The sequence below is a fragment of the Parambassis ranga genome, chromosome 12 (genome assembly GCF_900634625.1).
Source record: "Parambassis ranga chromosome 12, fParRan2.1, whole genome shotgun sequence".
NCBI classification, from domain to species: domain Eukaryota; kingdom Metazoa; phylum Chordata; class Actinopteri; family Ambassidae; genus Parambassis; species Parambassis ranga.
The window spans coordinates 15717257-15743736 of NC_041032.1; the positions used below are offsets into that span (position 1 = coordinate 15717257).

General features: G+C 46.6%; 5 protein-coding genes across 6 annotated transcripts; 2 read left to right on the forward strand and 3 right to left on the reverse strand.

Annotated features, from left to right (window-relative positions):
* Positions 1-66: 66 nt before the first annotated feature.
* bcl7a (BAF chromatin remodeling complex subunit BCL7A) lies at positions 67-4793 on the reverse strand. The gene is made up of 6 exons (XM_028418615.1): positions 4629-4793; positions 3563-3644; positions 3298-3394; positions 3045-3200; positions 2589-2692; positions 67-2482 (listed from the first exon to the last, which is right to left on the reverse strand). Exons 1-6 carry the CDS (start codon positions 4718-4720, stop codon positions 2408-2410), a joined length of 606 nt encoding a protein of 201 aa, XP_028274416.1. The 5' UTR covers positions 4721-4793; the 3' UTR covers positions 67-2407.
* A 911-nt stretch (positions 4794-5704) lies between these two features.
* Positions 5705-8251, forward strand: eif2b1 (eukaryotic translation initiation factor 2B, subunit 1 alpha). Its single transcript, XM_028418410.1, has 9 exons — positions 5705-6025; positions 6106-6207; positions 6383-6519; positions 6746-6862; positions 6940-7052; positions 7137-7205; positions 7291-7366; positions 7898-8023; positions 8096-8251. Exons 1-9 carry the CDS (start codon positions 6013-6015, stop codon positions 8249-8251), a joined length of 909 nt encoding a protein of 302 aa, XP_028274211.1. The 5' UTR covers positions 5705-6012.
* Positions 8173-11551, reverse strand: ddx55 (DEAD (Asp-Glu-Ala-Asp) box polypeptide 55). The gene is made up of 14 exons (XM_028418409.1): positions 11371-11551; positions 11244-11294; positions 11001-11087; positions 10834-10925; positions 10685-10747; positions 10447-10596; positions 10170-10362; positions 10015-10097; positions 9804-9935; positions 9637-9729; positions 9418-9532; positions 8866-9034; positions 8502-8788; positions 8173-8430 (listed from the first exon to the last, which is right to left on the reverse strand). The coding sequence occupies exons 1-14, from the start codon at positions 11476-11478 to the stop codon at positions 8272-8274; spliced, it is 1782 nt and encodes a 593-aa protein (XP_028274210.1). The 5' UTR covers positions 11479-11551; the 3' UTR covers positions 8173-8271.
* Positions 11552-12377: 826 nt separating this feature from the next.
* Positions 12378-15285, reverse strand: tmed2 (transmembrane p24 trafficking protein 2). Of its 2 annotated transcripts, XM_028418536.1 has the most exons (5): positions 14929-15285; positions 14204-14396; positions 14080-14097; positions 13714-13821; positions 12378-13636 (listed from the first exon to the last, which is right to left on the reverse strand). In XM_028418536.1, exons 1-5 carry the CDS (start codon positions 15106-15108, stop codon positions 13512-13514), a joined length of 624 nt encoding a protein of 207 aa, XP_028274337.1. In that variant the 5' UTR covers positions 15109-15285; the 3' UTR covers positions 12378-13511. The 2 variants fall into 2 exon arrangements, with proteins under 2 accessions (XP_028274337.1, XP_028274338.1); XM_028418537.1 differs by lacking the exon at positions 14080-14097.
* Positions 15286-16164: 879 nt separating this feature from the next.
* ptpn11a (protein tyrosine phosphatase non-receptor type 11a) lies at positions 16165-25658 on the forward strand. The gene is made up of 16 exons (XM_028417715.1): positions 16165-16439; positions 17177-17299; positions 19060-19254; positions 19536-19728; positions 19808-19927; positions 20016-20129; positions 20231-20327; positions 20411-20490; positions 20581-20736; positions 21216-21347; positions 21436-21590; positions 21671-21738; positions 21816-21967; positions 22052-22170; positions 22267-22372; positions 22840-25658. The coding sequence occupies exons 1-15, from the start codon at positions 16426-16428 to the stop codon at positions 22334-22336; spliced, it is 1788 nt and encodes a 595-aa protein (XP_028273516.1). The 5' UTR covers positions 16165-16425; the 3' UTR covers positions 22337-22372; positions 22840-25658.
* Positions 25659-26480: the final 822 nt, after the last annotated feature.

A 26480-nucleotide genomic window follows, 5' to 3' on the forward strand; every position in this document is an offset into this window, starting at 1 on the left:
GTTAGGTCATATTTTAGGAACAGGCTAAAGGAGCTGATGTAATGACACATTTTCAGACAAAATAAATATTTTTGTGACTTTTATTAAGAAAACAAAACCATTGGACATGATAAAAACCAAGCACTACTGATGGAATAAATAAGTCAAACCAAACCATAAATCTGTACAAGATCTAAAGAAAAAACAAAATGGTCCCAAGAAAAAAAAAACATCATACAGATTTTATATCTCACAGCTTTTTTTTGTTTTTGTTTTTTTACACACAGTTATGAGCAAACTATAAGCAATTGGCTCGATCGGGTGAAAGCTACAACATAAGTGAGATTTGATTTTTAAACTGAGTGTACATAATGCTGTTTATAACTGTTAATGTCAATACAATAGCATTTTAAGTTCCAGCGCTGCTGGACTGGGAATGAGGTATATGCTAATCCATCCTCTAAACTGAGACAATTATCTTTTTTTTGTTTCTCTTCTCTCCATCCATGTGAATGCTGATTGGCTGAAATCTGGTCAGGTGATTCTGTAGCCCCATGAAGTCGTCGGTTTGCAGTGATTTCAATCCACACTCTGTGAGGTTGCACATTAGAGGTCGTAGGTCTGAATCCGTTCTATAAAGTTCAAGTAAAAACCAAAGAGGAGGACGCCGCCTGGGTTTGGATTCAGCCGACAGACAGCACCATGAGGGGAGGACCAGAACCAACGGAAACACGCCTCAGAGATAAGTAGTGACACACAGAACACCGACACAGAGGAGACGGGGTCGAACACGAGTCCATCAAGAACCAGGAGCTCTGACTGAAGAGGTGACTTCTGGGTAGTGTTATAATTCCAGTTCGAGTTAAAGGAATAAGACGCTCAGTTGCTCCCTCACTGACAGCAGTAACGTCAACAGGAGATGGTTAGCTTAGCGTAAACAATGTCCAAAAAAACAAAAATCCAAGTCATCACCCAACAAACAGCATGCTAATTAGTGAGCTAGCTTCAGCTGTCAGCACCTCTAAATGTGCTGCTGTGACTGTTACCCTGACAGAAGCAATCACTTCCTGGATTTAGTAAGTTTACCTCCAGGGGCCCCATCAAAAACACCATGTGCAGGACTTGAGTCCACTCTAATGTGTGTTACTGTTGTCGGTCCCCCTGCTGAGAACAGTGGAGGAAACCTGAGCGCTGATAATTGGCCGTCACATCGCTCTCATCTTCATCCCACACACACTAATCGATGACAACGTGCTGTTGGCGTGTCAGGTGCCATAGAGACGCCCTCTGTGTAAGCAGAATTCCCATAATCCTTCACTCCTTCAGTACACAGACAGCTAACAGGACATCGTCAATCGGTTTTTGGGTGCGACAGTGGATTTTAGCTTTGGACAGAGCCGTGCTAGCAGTTTCCCTTTGTTTCCAGCCTTTATGCTAGAAGCTAAGCTAACTGTCACCACGCTAACTGCTTTACTGTCAGTAAGAGAGCAATGCTATCCCTTTAAATAAACGTGTTGATATAAAAATGGGATTAGTGATAACTGTAAGGCGAAAAAATAATAATACAAAATAAAACAAAATGGCACCTGCTTGACCTAAAAGGTTAAATCAACTCAAGGCACACCTCCAGGACCTACACTAGCTACGCCCGTCTTCACTACTTATCCAGGAGTTTGTCTCGACCAGTACCGTCGTCTTCTTCTTCTCTCTCTACGGACCACAAACTAATCTGCTTTAAAAACACGTGAAGGAGAACTTTTCATGGATAGAGAAAAAAGACGTCCACTACAGCAGCAAATCTATCTGTGATCGATTGTGACATACCATAACAGTGCATTGACCCTCCTGAGAACAAAACGTTTCCTAAACAAATGTTAGTCTAACAGGAGGCGAATCAGGAGGATTGGAGCCACGCAGTCCGAGGGCGGCCGCCGCCGACCTGAGGCCGGGTCAGCCTCTCCTGAGCTAAACCGTGAGCAGTTAAAAAAGCGGCCTCAGGGCGGTGGCCGCCACGCTCGACCGCGCCTCAGATCCCCAGCGCGGACTCTTGGTCACAGATGCAGGTCAGGGCCTGGCGGTGGCTGGGCTGGGCTGACAGCGCTGCCCCTGGTGGTCACAGAGGGGGGTTGCAGCCTGGCTTCTCTTGGCATTAGTGAAAAGGTGTGGAGGACTGGAAGGAAGCACGGAGGGGGACCAGTGAACAGAGGTAATATCCATTCTCCCTCTGTGGCAGGGGAGTGTTAGGGAGAAAGGGAGACGTCCATTCTCCCTTTGGTACTCAGAGGAGGGGAGACAGAGGAGGAGGAGGAGTGAGAGGAGGAGAGCCGGTGTGTCCATTAGCCCTACATTACTAGAGTTAATGGAGGAAGGGGGAGGAGGTGGAGGAGGAGGAGGAGAGGAGGGAGACAGGAGGGACACGGAGAAACGTTTAACTCTCCTCAAAGTCCTGAGATGAGGACTCCTGTTTGCTTTTCTTGCTGGGCGGGGCCTCGTCCTTTATGTCCTGCGGGAAGAGACAAAAACAAAGAGCATAAAGTGTTAATTTGTCCAGCTGACGTCAAACTTTAGAGCTTTCACACAGTGAGACGTGCGGACGGACGTGTTTGTACCTGAGTGGCTTTGCTGTCTGAAGAGTCCTTGTCCCCTGAGGACAGACTGTCTCTCTTGGCACTTTGTACTCGCTCTGAGGTCTCTGATGACGGCATGGTCTTACCTGAAAGATAAAAACACAGCAGCACCTCAGAACAGCAGCTCTGCTGGGGTTTTCTGGCACTTTGACGACACCGTGTGGTCAAAAGGAGGAACTGCACCGTCTGATGGCGCCACAAGGCTTCAGTGACAGTTTTAAATTTCATTTGAACTTTTGACAGACCAAACAATCCATTCAGTAACATGAACTGTGGTTATAGTGTGGTTAGAATTCATGGCAGCAGATGGGACTTCTTAATTTTCTTTCACTGAAGCTGTTTGTCATGAAGACAAAAACAGGAAGTGGCTCATCAACGCCTGATCAGCTGTGCACAGACACCTGCTTCTGTCTGTGTGTGTGTGAGTGAGTGTCTGACCCCTCTTGCTGTCCGGGCTCTGGTCAGTCTTGGCCTCTCCGTTGTCGTGGTGCAGCGTGGCGGCGGCGGCGGGCTCCGGGGCGGGGCTGGTGCTACAACTGTTTTCCTGTTTGACCGGAGACGAGTCGGCGATGGAGCTCTGGTTGCTGTTATCATCTGCAGAAACAGGCAGAGAGAGAAAAGACTCAACACGTTAAAACAAACATATAACTCTCACACATCAGAGATCACTCTGAAGATAAACGCTTCTTACCGTGCATGTCCATCATGCCCGGAGAGGAGCTGTTCTCTGGGGTCGTCAACTCGGAGCCGTACTTCTCATCTTTGCCCTTCTTCTTATTCTTGTTCTTCTGTATCAGCAGAAAATAAACACACAATTCAAACAGAAGCTCTGAGGTGAACACACACACACACACACACACACACACACACACACACACACACACACACACACACACACACACACAAACACACACACACACACAAACACACACACACACACGCGCGGCTGAACTCACGTCGTCTGATTTGGGCTCCATCACCGGCACCCACTTGTAGATACGAAGGGACGTGTCTCCCACAGTCACCCACTTCTTCTCCCTGTGGACAGAAGGAATGAAAACAAACAATAACAACTGTGACGTCATCAGCTGATTATTAGACCAACATGAAAGTAATCAATAAAAACTTTTTTTAGAAATATGGAGAAAAAAAAAATCGGACATTTTTTCATGATCAGTAATCCACACTGTGTGTTTCCTCTAATCCTGTTAAACTGATAATTTGATCAGATATAATCCATAAAATGACTGATCAATAATTGACACGTATTTATTAAAGGTAATATATGACGTCAGACCACTCTTCGCTCTGGTCTGTGTGATAAATATACATTTTTGGTAACTTTCAAACTTCTGGCCGTGACCTGGGGGGCGTTCGATTAACCCACCTGATCAACACGGATCAATACAAATCCCTCCAGCACGCGGGGTCACGCAGCGGAGCATGGCGCGCACACACACACACGGCCGTGCGTGGTGTGTGAGGTGTGTGTGTTTGCCGTGTTAAATGTTCAGCCCGTGTGTCTCTACGTGTTCAGCCATGCAGCCCTCACTTCCCTCTCCCCACCCCCACCGCGCCTCCGTCTCTCTCAGACCTAAAGGGCGACTCAAAGCGCTTAATTTAAAACTCCACACGGACCAAACTGCTCCGGAGCGTCAAAAATCCGCTCCGTGCCCGCACTTATCGCTCGTTTCTGTGCGGGACGAACGGCCGCCGGAGCCGCGCTGAGCGGCGGGCAGCAATGGCTTCATGTGACTGCATCGAAATGGCTTCTGGGTTCAACCCTGAGCGGAAAAATCCAACCGGGGAACCCGCCGTGTGTGCGAGCCGGCGGGCACCCCGCGGCCCCGGCGCCGCCGGAGCGCCGCTCCGCACCTGAGCTCCGGCTACATGTGCCGCGAATCCGCCTTCGGAAACGGAGCTTTTCTCTCCGTTTCATCGCTCCGTCCGCGGCGCTCCTTCCCTCTCCTCCCCCAACAAGAGAGCCTCTCTGCTGTTAGATAACCCCGCCGCCTTCCTTACCATTTTCGTACTTTCTCGATGGCCGCCATGACCCTCTTGATGTCATCTTTCGCCCTGCTCCGGGTCTCAGCTCGGACCGACCTGCCCGACATTGCCGCGGTGGTAAAATATTTTTAAAGCTCGCCGGCAGTTCAGACACAATGCAAACAGTAGAGCGCACAGAGGAGCCAGTGCGCATGCGCGGCCTGATGGAGCACAGGGAGGGGGGGGGAGGAGGAGGGAGGGAGAGAGAGGGGGAGCTGCAGCTGCACCGAGGATAGAGCTCTGTGTGTGTGTGTGTGTGTGTGTGTGTGTGTGTGTGTGTGTGTGTGTGTCCCGCTGAGCGAGCAGGAGAACAAAGAGGCTCCAAACACACACACACACACACACACACACACACACACACACACACACACAGTAACGACATTTAAAGACTTTTCATTAGTTACACATTAGTACAAATGTCTGTCACACATTTTGTGTTCAACATCAAACAAAGAAAGACACACAATAATAACTAAAGACAATAAACAACGTGTGTGTGTGTGTGTGTTTGCGCCGCGTGGCTCCTTCACTTTGTGTGTCTGTATGTTTTGTTAACTCTGAATAATGTCTGTGTTTCAGTCATTCTGAGCTCTGTTTGTCCCAAAAACTTCCTCACATCGTTCATTGCGGATGGATTTGTGTTGCTTTGTACTTTTGTACTTGTGGTGCGTTCACGTGACGTTCTGTAGCTTTTCTCCGTGGTAGTTTGGGTGTCTTTTTAAAGTTATGTTTTGTTCTATATATCTTGGTTTTGTATTTATTTTTTTTATCATTTTTCCTTTTTTTTGTTTCATTCTGGTGTGTTTTGTGTGTCGTGGTCTTCGGTTTGTGTATATTTTAATTATCATTTTGCTTTTGTTGTACGTTACAAGTTTAAACTATAAAACACTTTCTCGGTTTTTTAATAAAAATTCTACATGTACATTTTTTTTTAGCCTGAACCGTCACATTAGATCCACCGCAGCCTCCTGTTTTCGAGGTTAATGCTGATAATTCCGACCTCACCTGAAGCACGCACGCCGGTTTGAGAGGAGGAGGTCGGGGAGGATAAACGTGCCACGTCATCACTGTGCGACACGTCAACACGCAGCAGTGAGCAGGATGAGCTAACGCGCTCTAACTATCAGTGAAAACAGAACTTTTCAGCCGCAGTTTGTGTAATATCACGAGAGACTACAGTTAAATTCACTACGTTAAAGAGTTAATTAGGTTTTTGTGAATAATTTGATTTGAATTAAAGCTGCAGTAACGCTTGAGTCAGCGGCGACTCTGGCATGTGTCAGAAAGCCTGAATCCTGTGAAAACCCTCAGTTTATCTTGGCTTTTAAATATTATTCAGGCGTTTTTGTGGCTTTTCGGGATGAATGAAGAAGGTGGAGCGGTTTCCTGACTCTCATTTCCTGATGTGTGTTTTCATGTGCCAGTCGTATTAATGCTGTTCTTGCTCCTGTAGAGCTGGTGGAGTATTTCAGGGCGCAGATGAGGGAAGACCCGGACATGGCCTCCGCTGTGGCCGCTATCCGAACACTGCTGGAGTTCCTCAAAAGAGACAAAGGTGTGTTTTTAAGTCTATGTACTGATGTGCTATAGATGTAAATAAAAAAGCGAAATGCCCCTTTTTGTCAAATAATGTTTTGTAGGATCATAAATGTGGACAGAGGCTGAAGAACTTAGACTTTGGGCAGGATGTCAAACACTTTAACTTCCTCCTCTTGTTGTCTGGACTGCAGGTGAGACCATCCAGGGCCTAAGAGAGAGCCTGAAGTGGGCCACAGACTGCCTGACCGGAGTGGGCTCCTCTGTGGCCGTCTCCTCCGGAGGGGAGCTCTTCCTGCGCTTCATCACCCTCACATCGCTGGAGCACCAGGTGAGTGAGGCTGGTGCTCAGAGACCTTACTGGTCCTCAGATGACCTGCATACCAAGGAACTATTAAAACAAACTACAGTTGAACAAGAAAACGGCACTGTTGGTATCAATACATACAGTTTGGTTTGTTTGGGTGCAACAGTCTGGCTTTTGGGAGGTCCTGTGTGCTTGGTAGGACCTTGACAGGTGTCTTAACATGTAACAACTACCTGTGTTTGTCTGTCAGGACCTGTCTCGCTGTAAGAAGGTGATGGAGGAGAGAGGGGAGCTGTTTCTGGAGAAGATCTGCATGTCCAGGGCCAAAGTGGCCAAACTCTGTCACACCTTCATCAAAGACGGCGCTGTGAGTACACGTCCTCGTCTCCTTTGTGTCTCTTAGCATGCAGTCCGCTCAGGGACTTATTTCCCCTCCACCCTCAGAAAATCCTGACTCACTCGTACTCCAGAGTCGTCCTCAGGGTTCTGGAAAAAGCTGCAGCAGAGAAGAAGCGCTTCTCTGTGTACGTGACTGAATCGCAGCCCGACGCCACGGGGTGAGTGAACAGCGCCACAGTTCATCTGCTTTTATTCTGAAGGGACGCATTCATTCGGTCTCCTCCTTTTTTTTTTTTGTTCAGTCGACAGATGGCGGAGGCTCTGAGGAAACTGAATGTCCCAGTGACGGTGGTCCTGGATGCAGCTGTGGGGTAGATACAAATCAAACCTTCATTTATAAACACACAGTCTGACCTCACATGTTGTAAGTCGGTGCTTTTGTGTCGCTTGTCACAGGTACGTGCTGGAGAAGGTGGATCTGGTGATTGTTGGTGCAGAGGGAGTCGTGGAGAGCGGAGGGATCATCAATAAGGTTTGTTCCAGGCTGCTCGGAGGCGCTTTAGTCAAAACTTTTAAAGTGATTCTTTTGGTGACGACAGTGTGTTAAAGGTAGGGTAGGGGATTCTGAAAACTCAGTGAGAGTCAGCCAGATTTCCAAAGTAAACACACGGCCCTTTCTCTCCGAGCTCACCCTGAAGCCACGCCTCCCAATCACATGGACGCATCACCTGAAGACGAGCTGCGGTCTGTGACTTCGGCCATCATGCACGTACCTCTGGTGCACAGAGCAGGAAGAGAGTGACAACCAGCCAATACTCCGCGCAGGGTCCACCCGGAGGATTGGCTGATGTTTTTAGTGTTTTATAGCTTCCACAGATGATTCATATTCTTCGTTTTAATGTGAAACTGCCGAACTAATCGGTTGCTATCGGATTGTAAAGAGAAGTTACACTAATTTAACAAAAAGTGCATCAGGATGAAATCTTCTACCCGACCTTTAATCAGTCTGTGTGTGTTTTAGAAGTCATTGTTCATCAGCACTTTTCTGGTTTCCTTCTTCCAGATCGGCACCTATCAGATGGCCGTGTGCTCCAAAGCTCACAACAAGCCGTTCTACGTCGTGGCAGAAAGTTTTAAATTTGTGCGCCTGTATCCGCTCAACCAGCAGGACGTCCCGGACAAATTTAAGGTACCACTTCAGTTTTCTCTCATTTTATTATAAAAAGGTCTCTTTTACAGATCTGATCCTCACTCCTCACAGTACAGAGCAGACACCCTGAAGACCGCACAGAACCTGTCGGACGAGCATCCCATGATCGACTACACCCCTCCCTCCCTCATCACCCTCCTCTTCACCGACCTGGGCGTCCTCACGCCGTCCGCTGTCAGCGACGAACTCATCAAACTTTATTTATAAGCTCAAAGAACTGAAATAAATCATGGGAGCTCTTCATCTGTTTTGTGTTTGGACTTTGTTCCGCTGGTCGTTACACCCTCCTCAAAGTCCTCCACGCTGATTTTGCCCTTCTTCAGTTTCTTCAGGAGGCGAGTGTCGTTTAAAAGATCCGTCGTGTCTTCATCCTCCACGTCAGAGCCCTGCAGGCAAATAAACGATGAGTCAGTAACACTTTGCATCCATTAAAAAGACACGTCTGACAGTCACTGACCTCGTTGTGCTTCCTCTTGGCCGCCACCTTCTTCCTGCGCTCCTTCTTGCTCTTCTGTTTGGACCAGGCCTTGTTCTTCACAAAGCTCCTTCTAGGCAGAGACGCCTTCTCCTTTAGCTCCGCCAACATCTTCTGCCTCTGCTTCTCTCGGTTCTTGTCCTTGTAACGTATGGTGTCTGTGTCCACCGTGGTCCGAACAAAGTCTGGAAACGTTTTCCCCCTCAGCTCAGGCATCCTCGGCAGGCGAAGCAGTGCGAAGCCACGCGCCAAAGTGGCGAAATCTAGATCTATGACGGAGGAAATGTGTCTCACAAAAAAATGTCTTTAAGGGACAGGACTGTCTCAAAAAACGTTTGTCTCTCACCTTTGATTCTGAAGATGAGGCTGCACTCGTGTTTGGCGTAGGCCTGGACGTATGAGACGAAGGCCCTCATGCCTCTGTCAAACATGGCGCGGTCCTCCAGAGACATGGCCTTCACTTTGGGAAGCACGTCCACAACGTCCTTTACTGGAGACATCTTCTGCAGCGGACACTGTGAGTCAACAGGAAACAAGATTCATTCACACATGGTGGATTCTGCCGATCATTTCTGGAAACTTTCTTTCTTATTTCCTGAAAAATGAGAAAGAATATTTCCCAAACAACGTGGACAGTCGTGGCCTTTTGATAAAAGCATGCAATCAGAAGTAAGACCCTTGAACAGCATGCGATGTTGGTTTGTTGTCACACAACACAATAAATGAGGGAACAACATGCCTGCAGGTGTTTTTATAACTTAACATGTGCTTCGTGTTAAAATAACTAAACCTCATCCAACCCTCCCTGACTTTTATTTTGAAGGGCTACTGAGCTCAGTGATTTGAGATGAAAACAAGCAACAGGGTCGCATGTCAAACGTTTGACCTCTGAACTCACCTTCTGGTTGATGGACAGGAAGTTGACATACGTTTCCTCCATCGGCAGCAGGAAGACAAGGGCGTTGCCATGGTTACCGATACGAGCCGTTCGCCCACATCGATGCACAAAGGCGCTGAGATGACATTTGAGGAAATAAAAACAAATTGAACTCGTTTCCTCCGCCACAGAAAGTAGTCCCCCCCCCCCTCCCCAAAAGCAGACGCACTGCGACCTCACCTGGCACTGCTCGGCGGATCGTACTGCAGCACCCAGTTAACGTCGGGGATATCGATGCCTCTGGCCATGACGTCTGTGCACACCAAGATCCCGCTGCAGCACAACACACACCATGATTAAAAATAACCCACCTCCATCACACACACACACACACACACTCCTCGAACCTTTTCAGCGCCCTGAAGTCGGCGAAGATGCTGTTGCGTTTGTTCTTCATCTTTCCGTGGATGCAGTGGACGGTCACCTTCTTGACGAGCGTCTCCAGAGCTCTGCCGTAGTACTCCACACAGGCGCAGGTGCTGCCGGCAGCAACGCGTCACGTCAGTCAGCGACCACAGACAAGACTTTCTCAGTGAGAAGCAACACGGGTTTACAGACCTGAAGAAGACCAGGAGCTTCTCGTGCTTGTGCTGCCGCAGAAACGCCACCAGGTTGTTGAACTTGTCCTCCGCTCTGCAAATCTGCAACACGAGAGCATCTGCGCCGTTACTTCACCGCCATTTTTCTGCAGACTGATGTGAAGTCACACTCACTGTGTAGTAGTTCGAGAGCCTGGAGGGCGTCTTCTGTGCGGCGGCGGCGGCAGCGAGGCCTTTCTCTTTGACGGTGATCCGTACGGGGTTTCTGAGGCCGGCCCTCACCAGCTTCTCCAGCTCCTGAGTCTGAGTGGCTGAGAACAAACCTGTGCGCCTCTGCTTCGGGAGGAACCCCAGGATGGTGTTCAGACTGCAGACACACACAGACCATGAGACCACTGGAGATATCCCAGCTGACTCTGCTCCTCCTCCTCCTCCTCCTCCTCCTCCTCACCTGGCCTCGAAGCCCATGTCGAGCAGTCTGTCAGCTTCATCCAGAACCAGAACATCCAGACTCTTGACTGAGCTGGCCAGGTCCAAACCGTCCGACTTCCTCCTGAACATGTCCTCCAGGCGGCCCGGCGTCGCTATCACAATGTTCCCCCTGCAACACCAGAAACACACTTGTTCTGTTTTCGTGTGTGAAAATAAAGAGTTTGACCTCGAACACTGAACCTAAAACCAGCTCCTACCCCTGATCCTTGAACTTCTCCACATCCTCTATGGGGTTACTGCCACCGATCAGTAAAATCTGCCTGTGGAAGGAAGGTGTGAGAGGAACAGCTTGTCACCCAGGAGAACTCTGGACCCGGGTCTGAGTTCATTCTGCACTTATACTCACGTGAACTGTGGGAACTTCTGTATGAACTGCTGCACGACTTCACTGATCTGAAGGGCCAGTTCTCTGGTGGGTGTGACGATCAAGGCGCCGACCTGCAGACAGACAGAAAACATCATGAAGGAAGAGTTTCCCTGTCTGCTCAACGACGGACGCCTCGTCATCCTCACCTGCATCTTCTTCAGCTTCTCCTCTCTCTTCAGGAGCAGCTCTATGACAGGAATCACAAACGCTAACGTCTTCCCGCTCCCGGTCACCTGGAACGAGGCGACACAGTGACATCACTGAATTCACTTGTCTGAGTATATAGCACAAAGATAATAACAGTCTGTGTTTGTTTTCTGAGGCATCTTATGGCGAAAACAGACACTTTCAGACATTTGTCCCTCCCCAGCCTCCATATGTGAACTCACCGCCTCAGCAGCCACGTCCTTGTTGCTCATGAACAGCGGGATACACGCAGACTGGAAGCAGAACAGAAGTCAGTCAGATCGTGTGTTTACATGCGGGCCGCTGCTGTTAAAGGGTTAACGTGTTTACCTGTACAGGTGTCATGTGCCTGAAGTTCAGTTCCGCGAGCGTCTGTAGAATGTTCTCGTGGAGTTGGACCGGTAAAGTGTCCCACGTCCCGTCTGTCGTGTTTTCCATGCTGGAAACATTCAAGTGTCCAACACACGCCCTGCTGCTGCTGCTGCTGCTGCTGCTACACGCTGCTTCCCCGTCCGTGTGTGTCGATGTTTACTCGCCGGGTAGGAACAGAAGTGCTGCCACGCATTCGTTCCGCACGTCGTGTTACGCTCTCATACAGCAAGTAAGTTAGGATTTCTGTTTGATTTTATTTAAATAAAATATTATCAACATGAAAATACAAAAAAAAACTAAATTAACAACTTTACCGTGTATTTATTAAATAATTAGATTATTATTATTAATGCATACAGCTGTATTATAACGTTTCAACTGATTTAAAATGCTATACACATTATTGATTTTTAAAAAATAAAAATGTCATTTATGTATGTTTTAAAAAAAACTGAAAAGCATTCAGAATCTTAATCCTGCACCTCCAGGAGCAGTTAGCATCTACAGGCTTTACACAGCCAGCTCTATAAACGGCAACATGAAATTAGATCTAAATTAACTGTAATTTTCCTCTCAGGCTCTTTCAGATTGTGGTGGTTAGACTTCCACCTTTAGCTCTTCCCATAAATTCTCTGCAGCTTCGAGTTCTGAACACACACCTGAGGCGCTCCGTCTCAGAGCCCTCCAGGATTTTTATGGTGACCTCACTTTGTAGAGCCACAAACAAGCGTGTGAAACTGTAACAAATGTAATTCAGCAGTCAAAGTGCAGACTGTGCCCATTATGCTTTGTTCTGTGGCACAGTCGTCTTATTTCTCGCCGTCACATCAAACCATCCACTCCCACCTTCCCTGCTGTCCAAAAACCAAAGCTGTTACACCGGAATAAGCACAGAAAGCCACCACACCTCACACACCTGCTGCGTGTTTATGACTTCCTGCCACCTGTTGATTAAGACGTCCAAATAATTGTACAGAATATTGGCTTTATTATGAAACCTGGGGCATTTTCCACAGACAACCATTCTACATTTGTACAGATCTATTCAGCAGATTTTGTTGTTGTAATCACAAAAAGAGGAGAGACTGTGTACAGAGCAGGGAACCTGCCTGAGCTCACCAAAGATTGTTTTTAATACAAAACTGGAGCGAATCTGGTGGCGTGCAGAGTGTGTGTGGCGGTCTTGGACGTACATTTCTTTTATTTTTTGGGGGGGGGGGATGTTCCTTTGCATCCAAACAGCTGCACATCACCAGATACACTCCAGTAAAAAAAAAACTGTTCAAAATTGTATAATTTAAAATCCCCCGACCCAAACAAACATAACTAAAGTAGAAGCAACTAAAGCACACAGCAGTCATTAGGTGTCAGAACCCCCCCACCCTCCCCACCAGCGTCAATCACATGTAACATGGAGTTATACCCCAAACAGTTCCGTTAAGCTCCAACCCCGCCTCGGCCGTTTTAAAATTACATCAAACACGTGGGCTCTTTTTCACAGGAACCACTTCATGTGGAGTGGGCCTGGAAAATCCGTCCACTGAAGCCCTCCCTGCCCGCCCGCCCGCCCGCCCGCCCGCTCTGTGGCATGAATCGCTATGAATCGACAGACAGTGCTAGAAGCTGTACAGTTTCCCTTAAAAAGACCAGCTGCAGTGTAAACCCTTCAGATTGTTAGACATCGGGAGTGCAATTTGTTGTTTGAGAGGCAGACATCAGCCGTCACAGCTCGTAAACTGATGCATCATTTTCATTCAAATCTTAATGAGGACGTCGTTCTCCTACACATGCCGTTCCTAGTCTTCACCAGACCGCAGAGTCGCTTGCGTGGGCAGAACTGTACTGGCAAATAATTAACTCTAAATCATCGAACAAAGAGGAAAAACTAATGAAAACTATCCCAGAATATTTTGGCCGTTTGTTACAAACATACATCACATTTATAAAGAAGGAACCAAACAGGTAACAGGAGAACAAAACATCTGAGATCCAATCACAAGAAGGCTTTACTCAAACTGCCAGTCTCATGTCCAGAGTGTGAATAACTGTCTTGGTGTTGGAGGAAACAGTGGAGGACACGCAGGGATCATTTCATGGCACTACACCACTCGCCGTACTTCGAAAAATCTCTTCAGGTAGTAAATCTGTCCGAGCGTCATCGCCACCAGGACCAGAGCTTCGAAGAACGACCACAGGACCACTCTGCTGTTTGTGTTGTCATTGACTAGGAGGAGGAGGAGGCGGCGGTTAGAGAAGATGCAGGATTAAAACGACACTCTGGCTCCTCGAACATGCACTTACTCGCTCTGTGTATCCTCTCTCGGACCTCCATGTACTCCTGCTCGTGCTTTACGGCTGTCATAGCAACCGCCAGCTCGTTGATCATCTCCTCCAGCTTGTTTTGATGAGCTGAAACAGGCGAATGGGAACTCATGAGAGGGAAGGTTTTCGGACACTGTGTGAAACATGCACTCAGTTTATGCACATGCACAACGTTTCCACAACCGTGGTGCCTCTGTAACGTTTCACACACGTCGTCACTGTGCAAACACAAACACCACAGCTTCTCCTACTTGATATTAGTTTGTGCTAAAGAAACAACACCGGTTAGAGAAAACTCTGCAGTGCATCGCAAACTCAAAACTCATTTCCTGCCCTGTGCCCTACCATCCCAGCTGTCACCACCTACAAAGAGGAAAGAAGCCCCCCCAACATCAAGTCAAAAAAAGGAGGAAATGAAGACAAGTACTCAAGCTGAGCATGTGTTTCTGTCATGAACACACACGTGTACCTTCCGTCTCCATATCTTGGCCTTTAGGCGCCTCTCCGATGTCGATGGTGAACATCACGATCTTGGGTGTCATGGTTGACATCTTGTTACTGAAGCAGAACTTGTAGGTTCCATCCATGTGCGCCGCCACTGAGTATTTCCCACTGGACTCTCTGTCACCTTTGTAAATCTGCTTTCCATCAGGCCCTGTTATCTGGAGAAGGTAAATACAGTCAGAGTTAATAACAGTGACGTGAAGGGGCTGACGCGAAACATATGGCAGCAGCCAGGTGACACAAAAACATTATTTATTGGACATTATCACAGAACAACACGTCTGCAGATAAGAAGTCTAAGTCTAAATAAAACCTGCGCTGCATTAAATATATAAATACCTTATTGGCTAAACAGTTAGCAGCTTAAGCACAATGCTAACGCTACACTTCCTGGATCACTGTGAAGAATTAAAAATATTTAGCCAAATGCAAAGTACTAGAAATCAACAAATAATGTTATAGTAATAGTTTAGTCTAAAGATTAAAAATCAATCAGTCCTGACAGCCAGGTGAGGCCAATAAACCCGGACGAACCGGTTCCATCTGACGTTACGTAGAGCAGCGGCAGCAGCTAGCATGTAGCATGTAGCATTAGCACAGGCCTTCTGTGTCCGCATCACTGCTATTTGCTATAAAACCACAGATTTCCCCGCGTTTAGCGGCCGTTTCGCCGTCTGTGCGACCTCTCACCTCCACGTCGATGTCCAGAAAGCCCCCTTCCGCCACCTCGAACATGAGGCTCATCTTAGTGCCGGAGTTGACCCGCTCGTAAAAGCATTCCTCGGCATGGGCGTCTATGCTAACAAAGTAGCCGGACGCAGTGGCAGACAGGACGGCCAGCAAGACGACCAGCTCCGACACGGTGAACATGTTCAAAGGTGGTGCGGGGAAGGTAACGGCAAGTCTGCAAATATACCCGGTCTGTGTCCGCGGAGAGTCCTACAGGATGTCGGTTCGTATGAGTGGACAGTAGCAGGAGAGGAGCCGCTCCAGGCTCGGCTGTGTACTGCTGCTGTCTGACTGCCACGTACGGGCTTATTGGACAGCGAGCAGCGAGGGCCAAACTTCAGAGAACGCAAAGGCTGTCAACCCTGCTGAGGAGCAAATACTTCACTTTTTAACTGTTTGGATTTTTTTTTGCATAATATAGTGAATTTCTTTGCTGTAGATAATCATTAATTGATCAATCTATACGATTAGTGATTGATAGAAAACTTATAAGATACTCATCAGCTGCTGCCCTTGTTGTTTTCAGCAAAACAGCTAAAAACATACCAAAAAAAAAATCACCAACATGTGGGTGACACATTTATGCATCAGCATCAGGATAAAATACACAATCATGATCAATAAACTAACGAATAAATCAATAAATCAATCAATAATATTCTGATGTAGGTGTGTTGCACTACCTTTACTCAATAAATCAATAGATGACATTTGCACAGATAATACTCAAGAAATATTATGTGTAATTTTATTGATTTTTATTTATTTAAATGTGGCCACAGAAAGAAAAAAATAGCATTTTTAAAAAGTTATGATGAATAAAAAAAAACAATAAGAAAGCACCTACAGCTGTTTAAATAGGGAAAACACAAGTTCAATATGCAAAATAATTTTGTACAAATATTTTTCTGACCAGCTGTAGTGTTTATTATTATTTTTGGGCCTCCTTTTCTCTTCTCTGTGTCTTTGACGCGCTCCGCAGGTCTTCCGCGCCGCTTCTGCCGCTTCTGCCGCTGTATCGTAAATGTTGTCCTGAACGCGCATGCGCGCGGGGGAAAGTAAATGGGTTTCTTCGGTTTACGTCACGCGTCTTCCCGGACGCTTCGCGCTCCGTGTCTTTTTAACAGGGAGGTGGAGCGGCGGTGGAAAAACGGGCAGCCCGGGTGAGGGAAATGCGCGCACCCTCTGTTTTTGTCGCATGTTTGGTGACGTCCAACAGTCGACTCGCTGTGAAGTCTCCGGGGCCGCGGCCTAGAGACTCTTGTGTTTTTTTTTTCTAACGAACGCTATTAAAATTTTGCTGTCGATGCCTAACTAAGACTTCGGTGCCCGTTTTTAACCGGGTGTGAACCGATGAAGCACTTTATTCTTTGATTTTGACGGTAACGGTCGGACACGTTTGCCAGCTAGTTGAAGCTACACTGCTCGCTGCCAGCGAGGAAGTGAGGAACGAAAAAAATGACATCTCGGAGGTAAAGAGGGGAGGTGGTGTCTGGAAAACAATGTCTGCTGATAATGTTAGCCGAGCTAGCTAACTTTAACTCAGCTCGGTGTGTCGGTTAACCAGCTCTGAGTGTACAGACGTTTCTGGAAACACAGCGACATTAGAGCACCGACTAGCTTAGCAGCCCTTAATTTAGCGATCCACCGGCAACTTAATAAGAGGCTGAAGACGTTGATGAAACAACACTGCTAACAAACCCACAAGTTGTCATTCAGCTGGTGTTTATTCAGTTTAGTTAGCTGCATGCAAAGTTTAAGCTAGCTGTCCTCAGTCTGCTAACATAAGTAGGTTTGTTATGCTATGAGCTGCTGCCTGAGCCTGAAGCTAGTTTTCTTTACACTGAGTCACAGATTGGAGGAAAAAAAAAACAGCCATTTTTATTCAGGCTTGATCTGAAGCAGAAAATGCGCCTTTAAATTGGATAAAGAAAGATTTCACACTGCAGCTGTAAAACAAGTCAAATCAGAGGGTAGAGTGCTAATGAGGTAGCCTTTGTGAAGATGATGGATTAGGAGGAAGATTGCTAATATTCTCAAAGAGAGGATGAAGATGAAGACCTTCTTCAACCTCAACCGAGATTGGTTACAAATAGAGGAAGTGGCGAAAGAAAGATATGACTTTGAATCCATTAAAGATGTCTTATCTGCCACTATCTACATCAGGAACAGAGGCTGAAGCTAATCGTTGCTTTCCTTCTTCTCTCAGGTGGTTTCATCCTAACATCACAGGTGTGGAGGCTGAAAACCTCCTGCTGACTCGTGGAGTGGATGGAAGCTTTTTAGCCAGGCCCAGTAAAAGTAACCCAGGAGACTTCACCCTCTCAGTACGGTAAGAGACTGTGCACAAGAAGAATGGCTCAGAATGGCTGCAGTAACGAGTAATGTTATTATAAGCAGACAGGGGTCAGTGGCGATGTAAATAACAATCCATCTCCAGTCTGTGGCGTCGACGGAGGATTATTATCGTGGCTTTATCAGCCTCTGCTTTCATCTAGTCGGTTTCCAGGAGCAGCAGGCAGGTGTTCTGAGGAAAAAGAATCGCTCCTGAACCTCGCCGCGCACCACCTGCACAGCCCTAAGCTAACACAAAGACAAAGTTAGCGAGTAGCTGGTCAACATTCAGCAGCTTAAGAGCCAGATGGTTCACTCAGGAGCCAACGCAGAGCTGAAAGGAGAGTAAATATTAGACTTTAATTTATCAGGTGGACACAAACATGATTCCAAATGAATGGTAATGTTCTCTGTGACTGCTGCCTGTGTGAATAGGACAAGGATTTGATGGAGGATTCAGAGAAACCGAAGGAGAACCTTGTACTAATAAGAAAACGTTGGTGGTTTTTATCTGCCAGCCTGTCATGTGATGCATTTTTTTAAGCTGAAGTGTCGTTAACTTGGTTTAGCTGATGCAGCCGGAGTTATTTCTGTAACAGCCTCATATTTGAGCTGTACAGTCTGTCATCTTGCACCATATTTACTTCCTATGGAAACAAAACAAAGTCACACAGCTCTGGTGGAAACAGACATTTCCACAGGGAGAAACCAGCACGTCTGTCTGTCTCTCTCTGACGACGGTTAAACACGGCGCTGAGCTTCAGATCTGCCACAACTTCTCCTTTTTCTGTTCTCTGAGTTAGCGGTGGTCATCTGCAGTGACTCTACAGTTCGTGCTGTCTGCTGCCGTCGTCTCTTTGTCTTTTTCTTTCACCACATGCAGATAAAACAGACGGTCCTCCTGCTGGTAGTTGTGTGTGTGACGCTGTGTTAAACTATTTTTTACTTTGTTTAATACATGCACTCCACATTCGGGGGGGCTGCAACAAAAGGGTTGTTTACATTTTCCATTCCTTTAGATTGATGTAATGTGTCATAGAAGTGTCATGTGTTCTCAATCCAGTGATGGAGATTTAATTATCTGGTAATCCACTTTTTATTTCCCTGGTTAGTCAGGTGATTATTTTACCTTTTAAAAAATGTTTTGTTGTTTTTTTTAATACCTCTTCTCCCAGTTTAGGACCGACTACAGCAATACTTGGACCTCAAAGACACGAAGAAAGGCTGTTTATTGTTTTAATTCAGATTTAATGAGGGCTGCAACAAACAACTATTTTGATAATCGAATACTCGCAGATTATTTGAGTAATCGGATCAAATGTCATAGTTTTCCCATAAATACGGCTGCAGCTAATAACTACTTCAATAGTGGACGCCTACTTCGGACTGCTGCTTTGTCGTCGCTTCGATCCATGCCCAGAGCCGTGTGTGTGAGTGTGTGTGTCGCACCGACCAACAAGCAGCTCACCCGGGTTTCGAACCCAGGGCCTCATGCACCCAAAACACCGATCGTCCTGCTACACCACGAGCCAGAGAATCATTCTCGACGACGTCACTAACGAGGCGTCGAATACTAAATGAGTTGTCGATGCATTTTGCCCTCGAATATTACTCGAGTGCTCAAATAATGGTTGCAGCCCCAGATTTATATGCTGATAAAGGGCGACTCTTCTAGAAGAAACACAGCCTTCCTGTGGGGTTCTGTTTTTGATGATGATGATTTTTTTCCTCTAAACCAACGTGTTTGTCTTTCTGCAGGCGAAATGGAGCGGTCACCCACATCAAGATCCAGAACACAGGAGACTACTACGACCTTTACGGCGGGGAGAAGTTTGCCACTCTGGCGGAGCTGGTGCAGTATTACATGGAGCATCACGGGCAACTGAAAGAGAAAAACGGAGACGTCATCGAGCTCAAGTATCCACTCAACTGTGCGGACCCCACCTCAGAGAGGTGACAGCTGACGGACATGATGTGTTTCAGAGCTGGAATGTGGGCGTGAGGCATTGAGAGTCAGCCACATGTAATCAAGAGAAAAGATTCTGTAGATTGTGCTTTTAACTTGTACTAAAAGAAGAAAAATCTGATGATGTGGAGGTTTTAGACACTGTTGAAAATCTGTTCTCATCCACACGGATGGAGGCTTAAAGGACAGATGGTTCAGGATTTAAGTTCTTTTACCCTTAAAGGAGGGAAATGGATCATCAGTGGATTCTGTTGTCTGCTTTTCTCAGATGGTTCCACGGTCACCTGTCGGGCAGAGAGGCCGAGAAGCTGCTGACGGAGAAAGGCAAGAACGGCAGCTTTCTGGTGAGAGAGAGCCAGAGCCACCCGGGGGATTTCGTTCTGTCTGTTCGTACCGGAGACGACAAGACGGACAGCAGCGACAGCAAACCTAAAGTTACTCACGTCATGATCCGCTGCCAGGTAAACGCTCCTCCACCTGTCTGCACTGCTCTCTCCTGTGAGGGATGTCTGATGTTCATCCTGTCTTCTCCATCCTCAGCACGACCTGAAGTACGACGTCGGTGGAGGGGAGAAGTTCGACTCCCTCACAGACTTGGTAGAGCACTACAAAAAGAACCCCATGGTGGAAACTCTGGGCACTGTGCTTCAGCTCAAACAGGTCCGTCCTCTCTCTTGTTTTTTTTTTTCCCCACAAACATTGCACAGCATTCACAGCAGTTTGCTGAGGCGGCTTCTCTCCTCTGCAGCCCCTCAACACCACTCGCATCAACGCAGCGGAGATCGAGAGTCGAGTTCGGGAGCTGAGCAAACTGGCAGAGGCCACGGATAAGGTCAAGCAGGGCTTCTGGGAGGAGTTTGAGGTGAGAGAGTGTTTTGTCCCGATTAAATAAAGCACATTAAAGGCGATTCAGATAAACCAGGTGAAAATGAACATTTCATTCTTTTTCCTTTCCTCCATCAGACCTTACAGCAACAAGAGTGCAAGCTTCTGTACAGCCGTAAAGAGGGCCAGAGACCAGAGAACAAGAACAAGAACAGATACAAGAACATCCTGCCTTGTGAGGACCCCTAAACCCTTTCACAAAAAAAAAGCCTCTGGGTGTAATGGCTCCTTACAGTCCACACTGTTTTCTGTTTGCAGTTGACCACACACGGGTGGTGCTGAACGATGGGGACCCGAATGAGCCCGGCTCTGACTACATCAACGCCAATATCATCATGGTAAGATCCGCCGCCATGACAAACTCACTTCAACATGTTCGGGGAACACACACATGCAGCTGACCTGTTTGTGTGTGTGCGTGTGTGCAGCCGGAGTACTCGAGGCTTAACAGCGGCAAGGTGAAGAAGTGCTACATCGCCACTCAGGGCTGCCTGCAGAACACCATCAGTGACTTCTGGAGGATGGTTTTTCAGGAGAACTCTCGAGTCATTGTCATGACCACCAAAGAGGTGGAGAGAGGGAAGGTGAGCACCCGGCTGTTAAAGTCTACCTAAAAAAAAATGTGTTGTATTCTGATCGTGTGCTGTTCTGCAGGCAATCGCAACAAAAGCTGAGCAGCTAATTCAACTTTAAACGTAAAATAATAAAATATATTTGACTTTAAATGCACGTAATTATCATAGTCTGTCTTATATAAGGAGAAAATGGCTACAGGAAGTTATGCTAATATTACAGCCTTACAAAGACTGTGTATATGTATGTGCCCAGTAATATATATTTTTAGGACTTAAATCAAGCTAACTTATATAAAATGTAAGCATTACACCTTTTCCCATCTGGTATAAAAATAGTTTTTATACCTTGTGCTTCTGACCTGGTTCTCTGAGTTTACTGGCGCCCTCTTGTGGCTAAACAAAGTAAAGCAGAGCGATGTTGCATCCACTCTCTTCCACTAGACTTTTGTGTCCATGAAATCTGATTCTATGTTTTTGTGTGTGAGCAGAGTAAATGTGTGAAGTACTGGCCCGACATGTCGGCCCTGAAAGAGTACGGCGCCATGCGTGTTCGCAACGTCAGAGAGACGTCTGCGCACGACTACATCTTAAGAGAACTCAAACTATCCAAAGTGGGACAGGTAAGTCATGTTAGCCATAATGTGCGTGACAAACAAAAATGACGTTCCTCTGCTACTTATTAACTACATCTGAAATGTGTTTATACAGGGGAACACAGAGCGCACAGTTTGGCAGTACCACTTCAGGGCCTGGCCGGACCACGGCGTCCCCACCGACCCCGGCGGCGTCCTTGACTTCCTGGAGGAAGTCAACCTGAAGCAGGAGAGCATACTGGACGCTGGGCCGATAGCGGTACACTGCAGGTACGCACTGAACACTGATGCTGACTGGGCGCTAACAGAGGAGCCATGCTAACTCACAGACTGTCTGTGGTGTGCTTCAGTGCAGGGATCGGCCGGACAGGAACCTTCATAGTGATCGACATCCTCATAGATGTGATCAGAGAAAAAGGTGAGCGGATGAATCTTAAAGTTCTTCGGTTCAGTCATGACCGATTTATTTATCTTTTTTTTTTTTTCCTGCTGCAGGGGTGGATTGTGACATCGACGTGCCAAAGACCATCCAGATGGTTCGCTCCCAGCGCTCGGGGATGGTGCAGACCGAGGCGCAGTACAGATTCATCTACATGGCCGTGCAGCACTACATAGAAACACTGCAGAGGCGCATCGAGGAGGAGCAGGTCTGCAGCAGGCTCACGTCCTCACTTTGCTTTCTACCGCTCCTCGTCTCTGACTGCTGTCTTCTTCTTCTTTCTCCTCTGCAGAAAAGTAAGATTAAAGGGCGCGAGTACACCAACATTAAGTACTCTTTGTCTGACCTGACTGGAGGAGAGCAGAGCCCCCTGCCTCCTTGCACTCCTATTCCCACTCCCACCTGCACAGAGTGAGTGTTTCACTGTGATTAGAATTAGTGATGTGCACCTGGTTCAGACGTTTCTAACTAAAGTGTGTGTGTGTGTCTGTGTGTGTGTGTGCTCAGGATGAGGGAGGACAGCTCCAGAGTGTATGAGAACGTGGGCCTGATGCAGCAGCAGAAGAGCTTCAGATGAGACTCACCTTTGACCCCACCGCTCTGTCAGCTCCAGGTAATACGACCAGAGTGTCACAATTAGAGTAGAGTGTGAAGTCCGACATCAGACTGAGACTCAGGGACACTTTAGATGATCTATGAACAGCCTGCGCCTCTGAATGTTCAGACAGACGTCATTGCTTTATGAGCAGGTCTGTACGAGGACGCTGGTGAAGAACAAAGGGTTAAAAATACCTGAAGTGTGACATCAGGTTGCAGCTGTTTGTGTTGCTAACATAATAGGATGATTTTAAAAAGTCTATGTTGTGTTTTGCGCCCTAATCAGAGTAAAAACCTCCTCCTCTGCACATGTTTCATCTTGAAAGCCTTATTTTCATAGAACCACATAGAAAACAAAACAGATTTATGTGTTAAAAATATTCATGTACAGCAGGAAGGACTGAGGATAAGACGCATGTCTCTCTGCACTCACCGTTCTCCTCAGGTCCTAACTCCTCCTCCTCCATCTTTGTCCCCTTCCAGGATCTCAATACCTGACAGTTTTTTCGCCAGCCACACCTTGACGCCTGAGACTTGACCGTAATCACATGGGAAAGAACACACACACACACACACATGAAAACTTGAGACGTCGGGGTCGTCCTCCTCTTCCCGTCTCTCATCATCTACATGAACATTTTCCCTCGAGTCGAATTTAAACCACTGTGATTGTCAGAAGAGCCTTTGAGAAGCCTAAAGTCCCGCACTAAACACACACTCACACGGTTTGTTAATCTCGACCTAGCTAACCTTCGCTCATCTCTCGGTTTTCTTTTTATGTTATTAACCAAAGGAAAGTGATGTAGATTGTTTGTAGTTTCCAGAAAAGGGCCTGTGCCAAACTGCAGCCTGTTAGTTAGTGAGAGCACATCTGTGGGTAAAATCAGAACCTTTCCAGCGATTCTTCACCTCAAAGACAAATTCAGGCCGCCGGGAGTGTCGACTAACCTTTTATTTGGGGACGGGAGGGGTTTAATATGCGTTGACTGGGATACACGGTGTCTGTTAGCCTAACCATTCCTGAGCTCAAAGCCGAATGTCCTTAATGCTGCACTTTTATTTAGCAGCTTAACCGTTTCAGTCAAGCCTTGATTCATCATCTGAGTGATTGATCTAAAGGGGGGGGGGTCATAGATGAAGCATTAAGATTTCAGGGGAGTCTGTCGTGTATCTCGGTCGCAGGCATCGCCACAGACGCACGGCTGCCAAACAAACTTTGTTTTTTAAGTTGTTTTTTTTTTAAAGTGCATATTACTTTTTTCATTCTTCTTTGTTCTTTTTAAAGACAGATGCCTTTTGTGTACCATTGCCTATTTTGAGCACCACATGTACTTAAGTTTAAGAGTCACTGTTGAAGAAGCAATCGCTCGTCTCAGCTTCTGGGCGTGTAGATTAGTTGTTGTTGTGGATTCAGTAGTTTAAACACACACACACACTCTCCTTCACACTCAAGCACACACACACACACACACACACACACACACACACACACATATAAGTATTTTCTGAACTTTGTGTTAGCATTAAAGGGACAGTTTGACACTCTGGGAGTCACTACCATGTCTGTGAGCTACATGCAAACACACAGCCAGCTGCTGATTAGCTTAGCGTAGCGGTTAGCCTTGTCCTGCGTAAAGTTAAACATGAGATGAGAAACGATGCAGCTGCTGCACAGCTGATTGTCTTTAAGTTGGAAGCTGATTGGATGAGCCATCTCTCAGGTCACCCTCTCAGCCAATCACATAAAAGAGGAAACACGACGAGCTGCAGAGGATCTTTAAAAGCCAGCGAGCATGTCTGTAGATGGATTTTGCTCTTTTTAAAAGGAAAATGTGCATAAAACTTGGGGCAGTTGTTCTTGCTAGCAGAGGTTTGCACTTCCAGGCTGTACCCGGGCGCCATGGTGCCTGAAGCCATGCTACAATAAGGGTTAGCTAGGCTTGCTAACAGTTGCTAATGAGCACTACACACAGAGTCGAGGCGAAGCAGATGGAGGCTTCAGTAGTTTTGCAGATGTTCGGATAAATATGTTGGCGTCACGAAGGCGCTAGATGTTAATTGAAAGGGTCATCACAGTGACTACAGTTTATCCTCAGGGGAGCATGAACATCTGTACCAGAGTTCACAGCAGTCCAACCGAGTGGTGTAAAGAGATTTCAGCCTAGACCAAAGCAGCGGGCCGCTTTATGAAACCATTACGTGGCAGGGATCAAATAAATCCTTATGCTAAGCTAGGCTAATCACCATCTTCATTTAGAGTACAGACATGACAGTGGACTCTCTGTGGTGTTAAACCTTTCCTTTACAATCAGCCGCACCGTTGAGGGACGTGGAGTTTTTAGTCCAGCATCGCCGGCCTCTGCACACCTGCTTACGATCACTACGCCTTGAGAAACTGCAGTGTTGCGATTGAACTGTGTGTAACAGTGCTGACTCAGAATCTCTCTCTCACTCTGGAAGAAGAAGCGCGTCTCCTCTTTGCCTTGCGGGACAGTTCTCAACAAACCACTGATCTGGGACAGAACAGCTTCTTTCTGTAAAAATCATGGAGTCAGTGTTTTCGGGGACTGCTTCCTCTCACCGGAGGACTCTGCTTACGCCCGGCTGCTGCTTCACAGCTAGTCTTCTTTGAAACCTCTCCTCCCGGGTGAACGCCATCCTCTGACGAGATTCTCTGTAGTGTGGTGTACTGTATGCAATTTTATCTTTGAACGGATGACTTTGTACCTGTCTCATGTTTTGTGGCGTGCTTGCTTGTGGCGTTTTCTGTCCTGTGGTGAGTGTGTGATGAGATGTGTGTGTGGGCTGTGAGAGTGTGGCTATATGTTTTCAGATACTTTCTTCTTTTTTGTTTTCCAGATGATAAAACTGCTTTCCATTTATCATGTAAGCAATTTAGATGCATAGACGTGCCTTCTATGCATATGCCTCTGTGTATGTGATAGCTATTAAAAAACAAACAGTGCTCTTTAGTTCCACCGCCATTCAAGAACCTGTAACACTTAAATGTGAATTATTTCATCCTGAACAAAAAAAGGAAAAAAAACGGTGATCGCAATGCAAACAAACTATATTTTTTAACATGTATATTGTACATGAGTACCAGGTAGAGGAGAATGTACTTACTAAAACATATCTACTTGCCAATAAAAATATACTGTATGTATATTCCTACAGCTTTCTCCCTGGGACGCAGGGAGGGACCTCTCACAAAGCTTAAGAGGTTTATTGTATGACTTTCAATGCAGTTAACCATGTTAACTTCCTCAATAATAATAAATGGCTAGCTCATGCCTCATCAAGCCACAGCCTGCTCTCTTCTGACAGTGTTTTCCCATTGTGACAATACACAGAGTATGAAAGCAGTTGAAGCGTCAGTTGAGTATAAAAATGAAAGCAGTTGAAGTGTCAGTTGAGTTTGAGATGAAAGCAGTTGAAGCGTCAGTTGAGTTTGAAATGAAAGCAGCTGAAGCGTCAGTTGAGTTTGAGATGAAAGCAGTTGAAGCTTCAGTTGAGTATAAAATGAAAGCAGTTGAAGCGTCAGTTGAGTTTGAGATGAAAGCCGTTAAAGTGTCAGTTGAGTTTGGGATGAAAGCAGTTGAAGCGTCAGTTGAGTTTGAGATGAAAGCCGTTAAAGTGTCAGTTGAGTTTGGGATGAAAGCAGCTGAAGCGTCAGTTGCGTTTGAGATGAAAACAGTTGAAGCGTCAGTTGAGTATGAAGTGCAGGTTAACTGTTTAGTATGAGATAAAAGCAGTGAACAGCTGAATGTGAGGTGAAGAGCAAAGAATGAAAGCAGTTACAGGGAGTGACAGTAAAAGCAGTTGTCATGTTAGTAATTGACTTTGAGTGCACTGTAAGAATCGTGTTTGCTGGTTTATTATCAGTGTCCACAGTTGGTTTGCTGTTAAATCTGAAACAGGTCTTGGTGGAGTGAAAGGAGTGGAGGTGTCTGTTTATATATGATGTGTGACAGAGGAGCAGTTTGTGTTTCTGGGCTTTGATCACATTCAGATCGTGGCTCTCAGAGCAGGTCAGACTGCAGACGTGGGACATGAACTGTGTGAATGTCTGGATGCTGTTTAGAGGATTTAAAAACCTGCTTCTGTGTTTGGCTGACGTGACC

Coding starts and splice junctions, on each gene's coding strand:
- bcl7a (XM_028418615.1), bottom strand. CDS start 4,720: ATGTCGGGCAGGTCGGTCCGAGCTGAGACCCGGAGCAGGGCGAAAGAT. Junction 3,201..3,297: donor GGGCATGATGGACATGCACG/GTAAGAAGCGTT, acceptor CTGTTTCTGCAG/ATGATAACAGCAACCAGAGC. Junction 2,693..3,044: donor GAGCCCGGACAGCAAGAGGG/GTCAGACACTCA, acceptor TTTATCTTTCAG/GTAAGACCATGCCGTCATCA.
- eif2b1 (XM_028418410.1), top strand. Junction 7,206..7,290: donor GTCCTGGATGCAGCTGTGGG/GTAGATACAAAT, acceptor CGCTTGTCACAG/GTACGTGCTGGAGAAGGTGG. Junction 8,024..8,095: donor ACGTCCCGGACAAATTTAAG/GTACCACTTCAG, acceptor CACTCCTCACAG/TACAGAGCAGACACCCTGAA.
- ddx55 (XM_028418409.1), bottom strand. CDS start 11,478: ATGGAAAACACGACAGACGGGACGTGGGACACTTTACCGGTCCAACTC. Junction 10,597..10,684: donor GAGAAGTTCAAGGATCAGGG/GTAGGAGCTGGT, acceptor CTGGTGTTGCAG/GGGGAACATTGTGATAGCGA. Junction 10,363..10,446: donor GACATGGGCTTCGAGGCCAG/GTGAGGAGGAGG, acceptor GTGTGTCTGCAG/TCTGAACACCATCCTGGGGT.
- tmed2 (XM_028418536.1), bottom strand. CDS start 15,108: ATGTTCACCGTGTCGGAGCTGGTCGTCTTGCTGGCCGTCCTGTCTGCC. Junction 14,397..14,928: donor TTCTGGACATCGACGTGGAG/GTGAGAGGTCGC, acceptor TACCTTCTCCAG/ATAACAGGGCCTGATGGAAA. Junction 13,637..13,713: donor AGAGAGGATACACAGAGCGA/GTAAGTGCATGT, acceptor TCCTCCTCCTAG/TCAATGACAACACAAACAGC.
- ptpn11a (XM_028417715.1), top strand. Junction 17,300..19,059: donor GACTTCACCCTCTCAGTACG/GTAAGAGACTGT, acceptor GTCTTTCTGCAG/GCGAAATGGAGCGGTCACCC. Junction 20,328..20,410: donor ATACAAGAACATCCTGCCTT/GTGAGGACCCCT, acceptor TTCTGTTTGCAG/TTGACCACACACGGGTGGTG.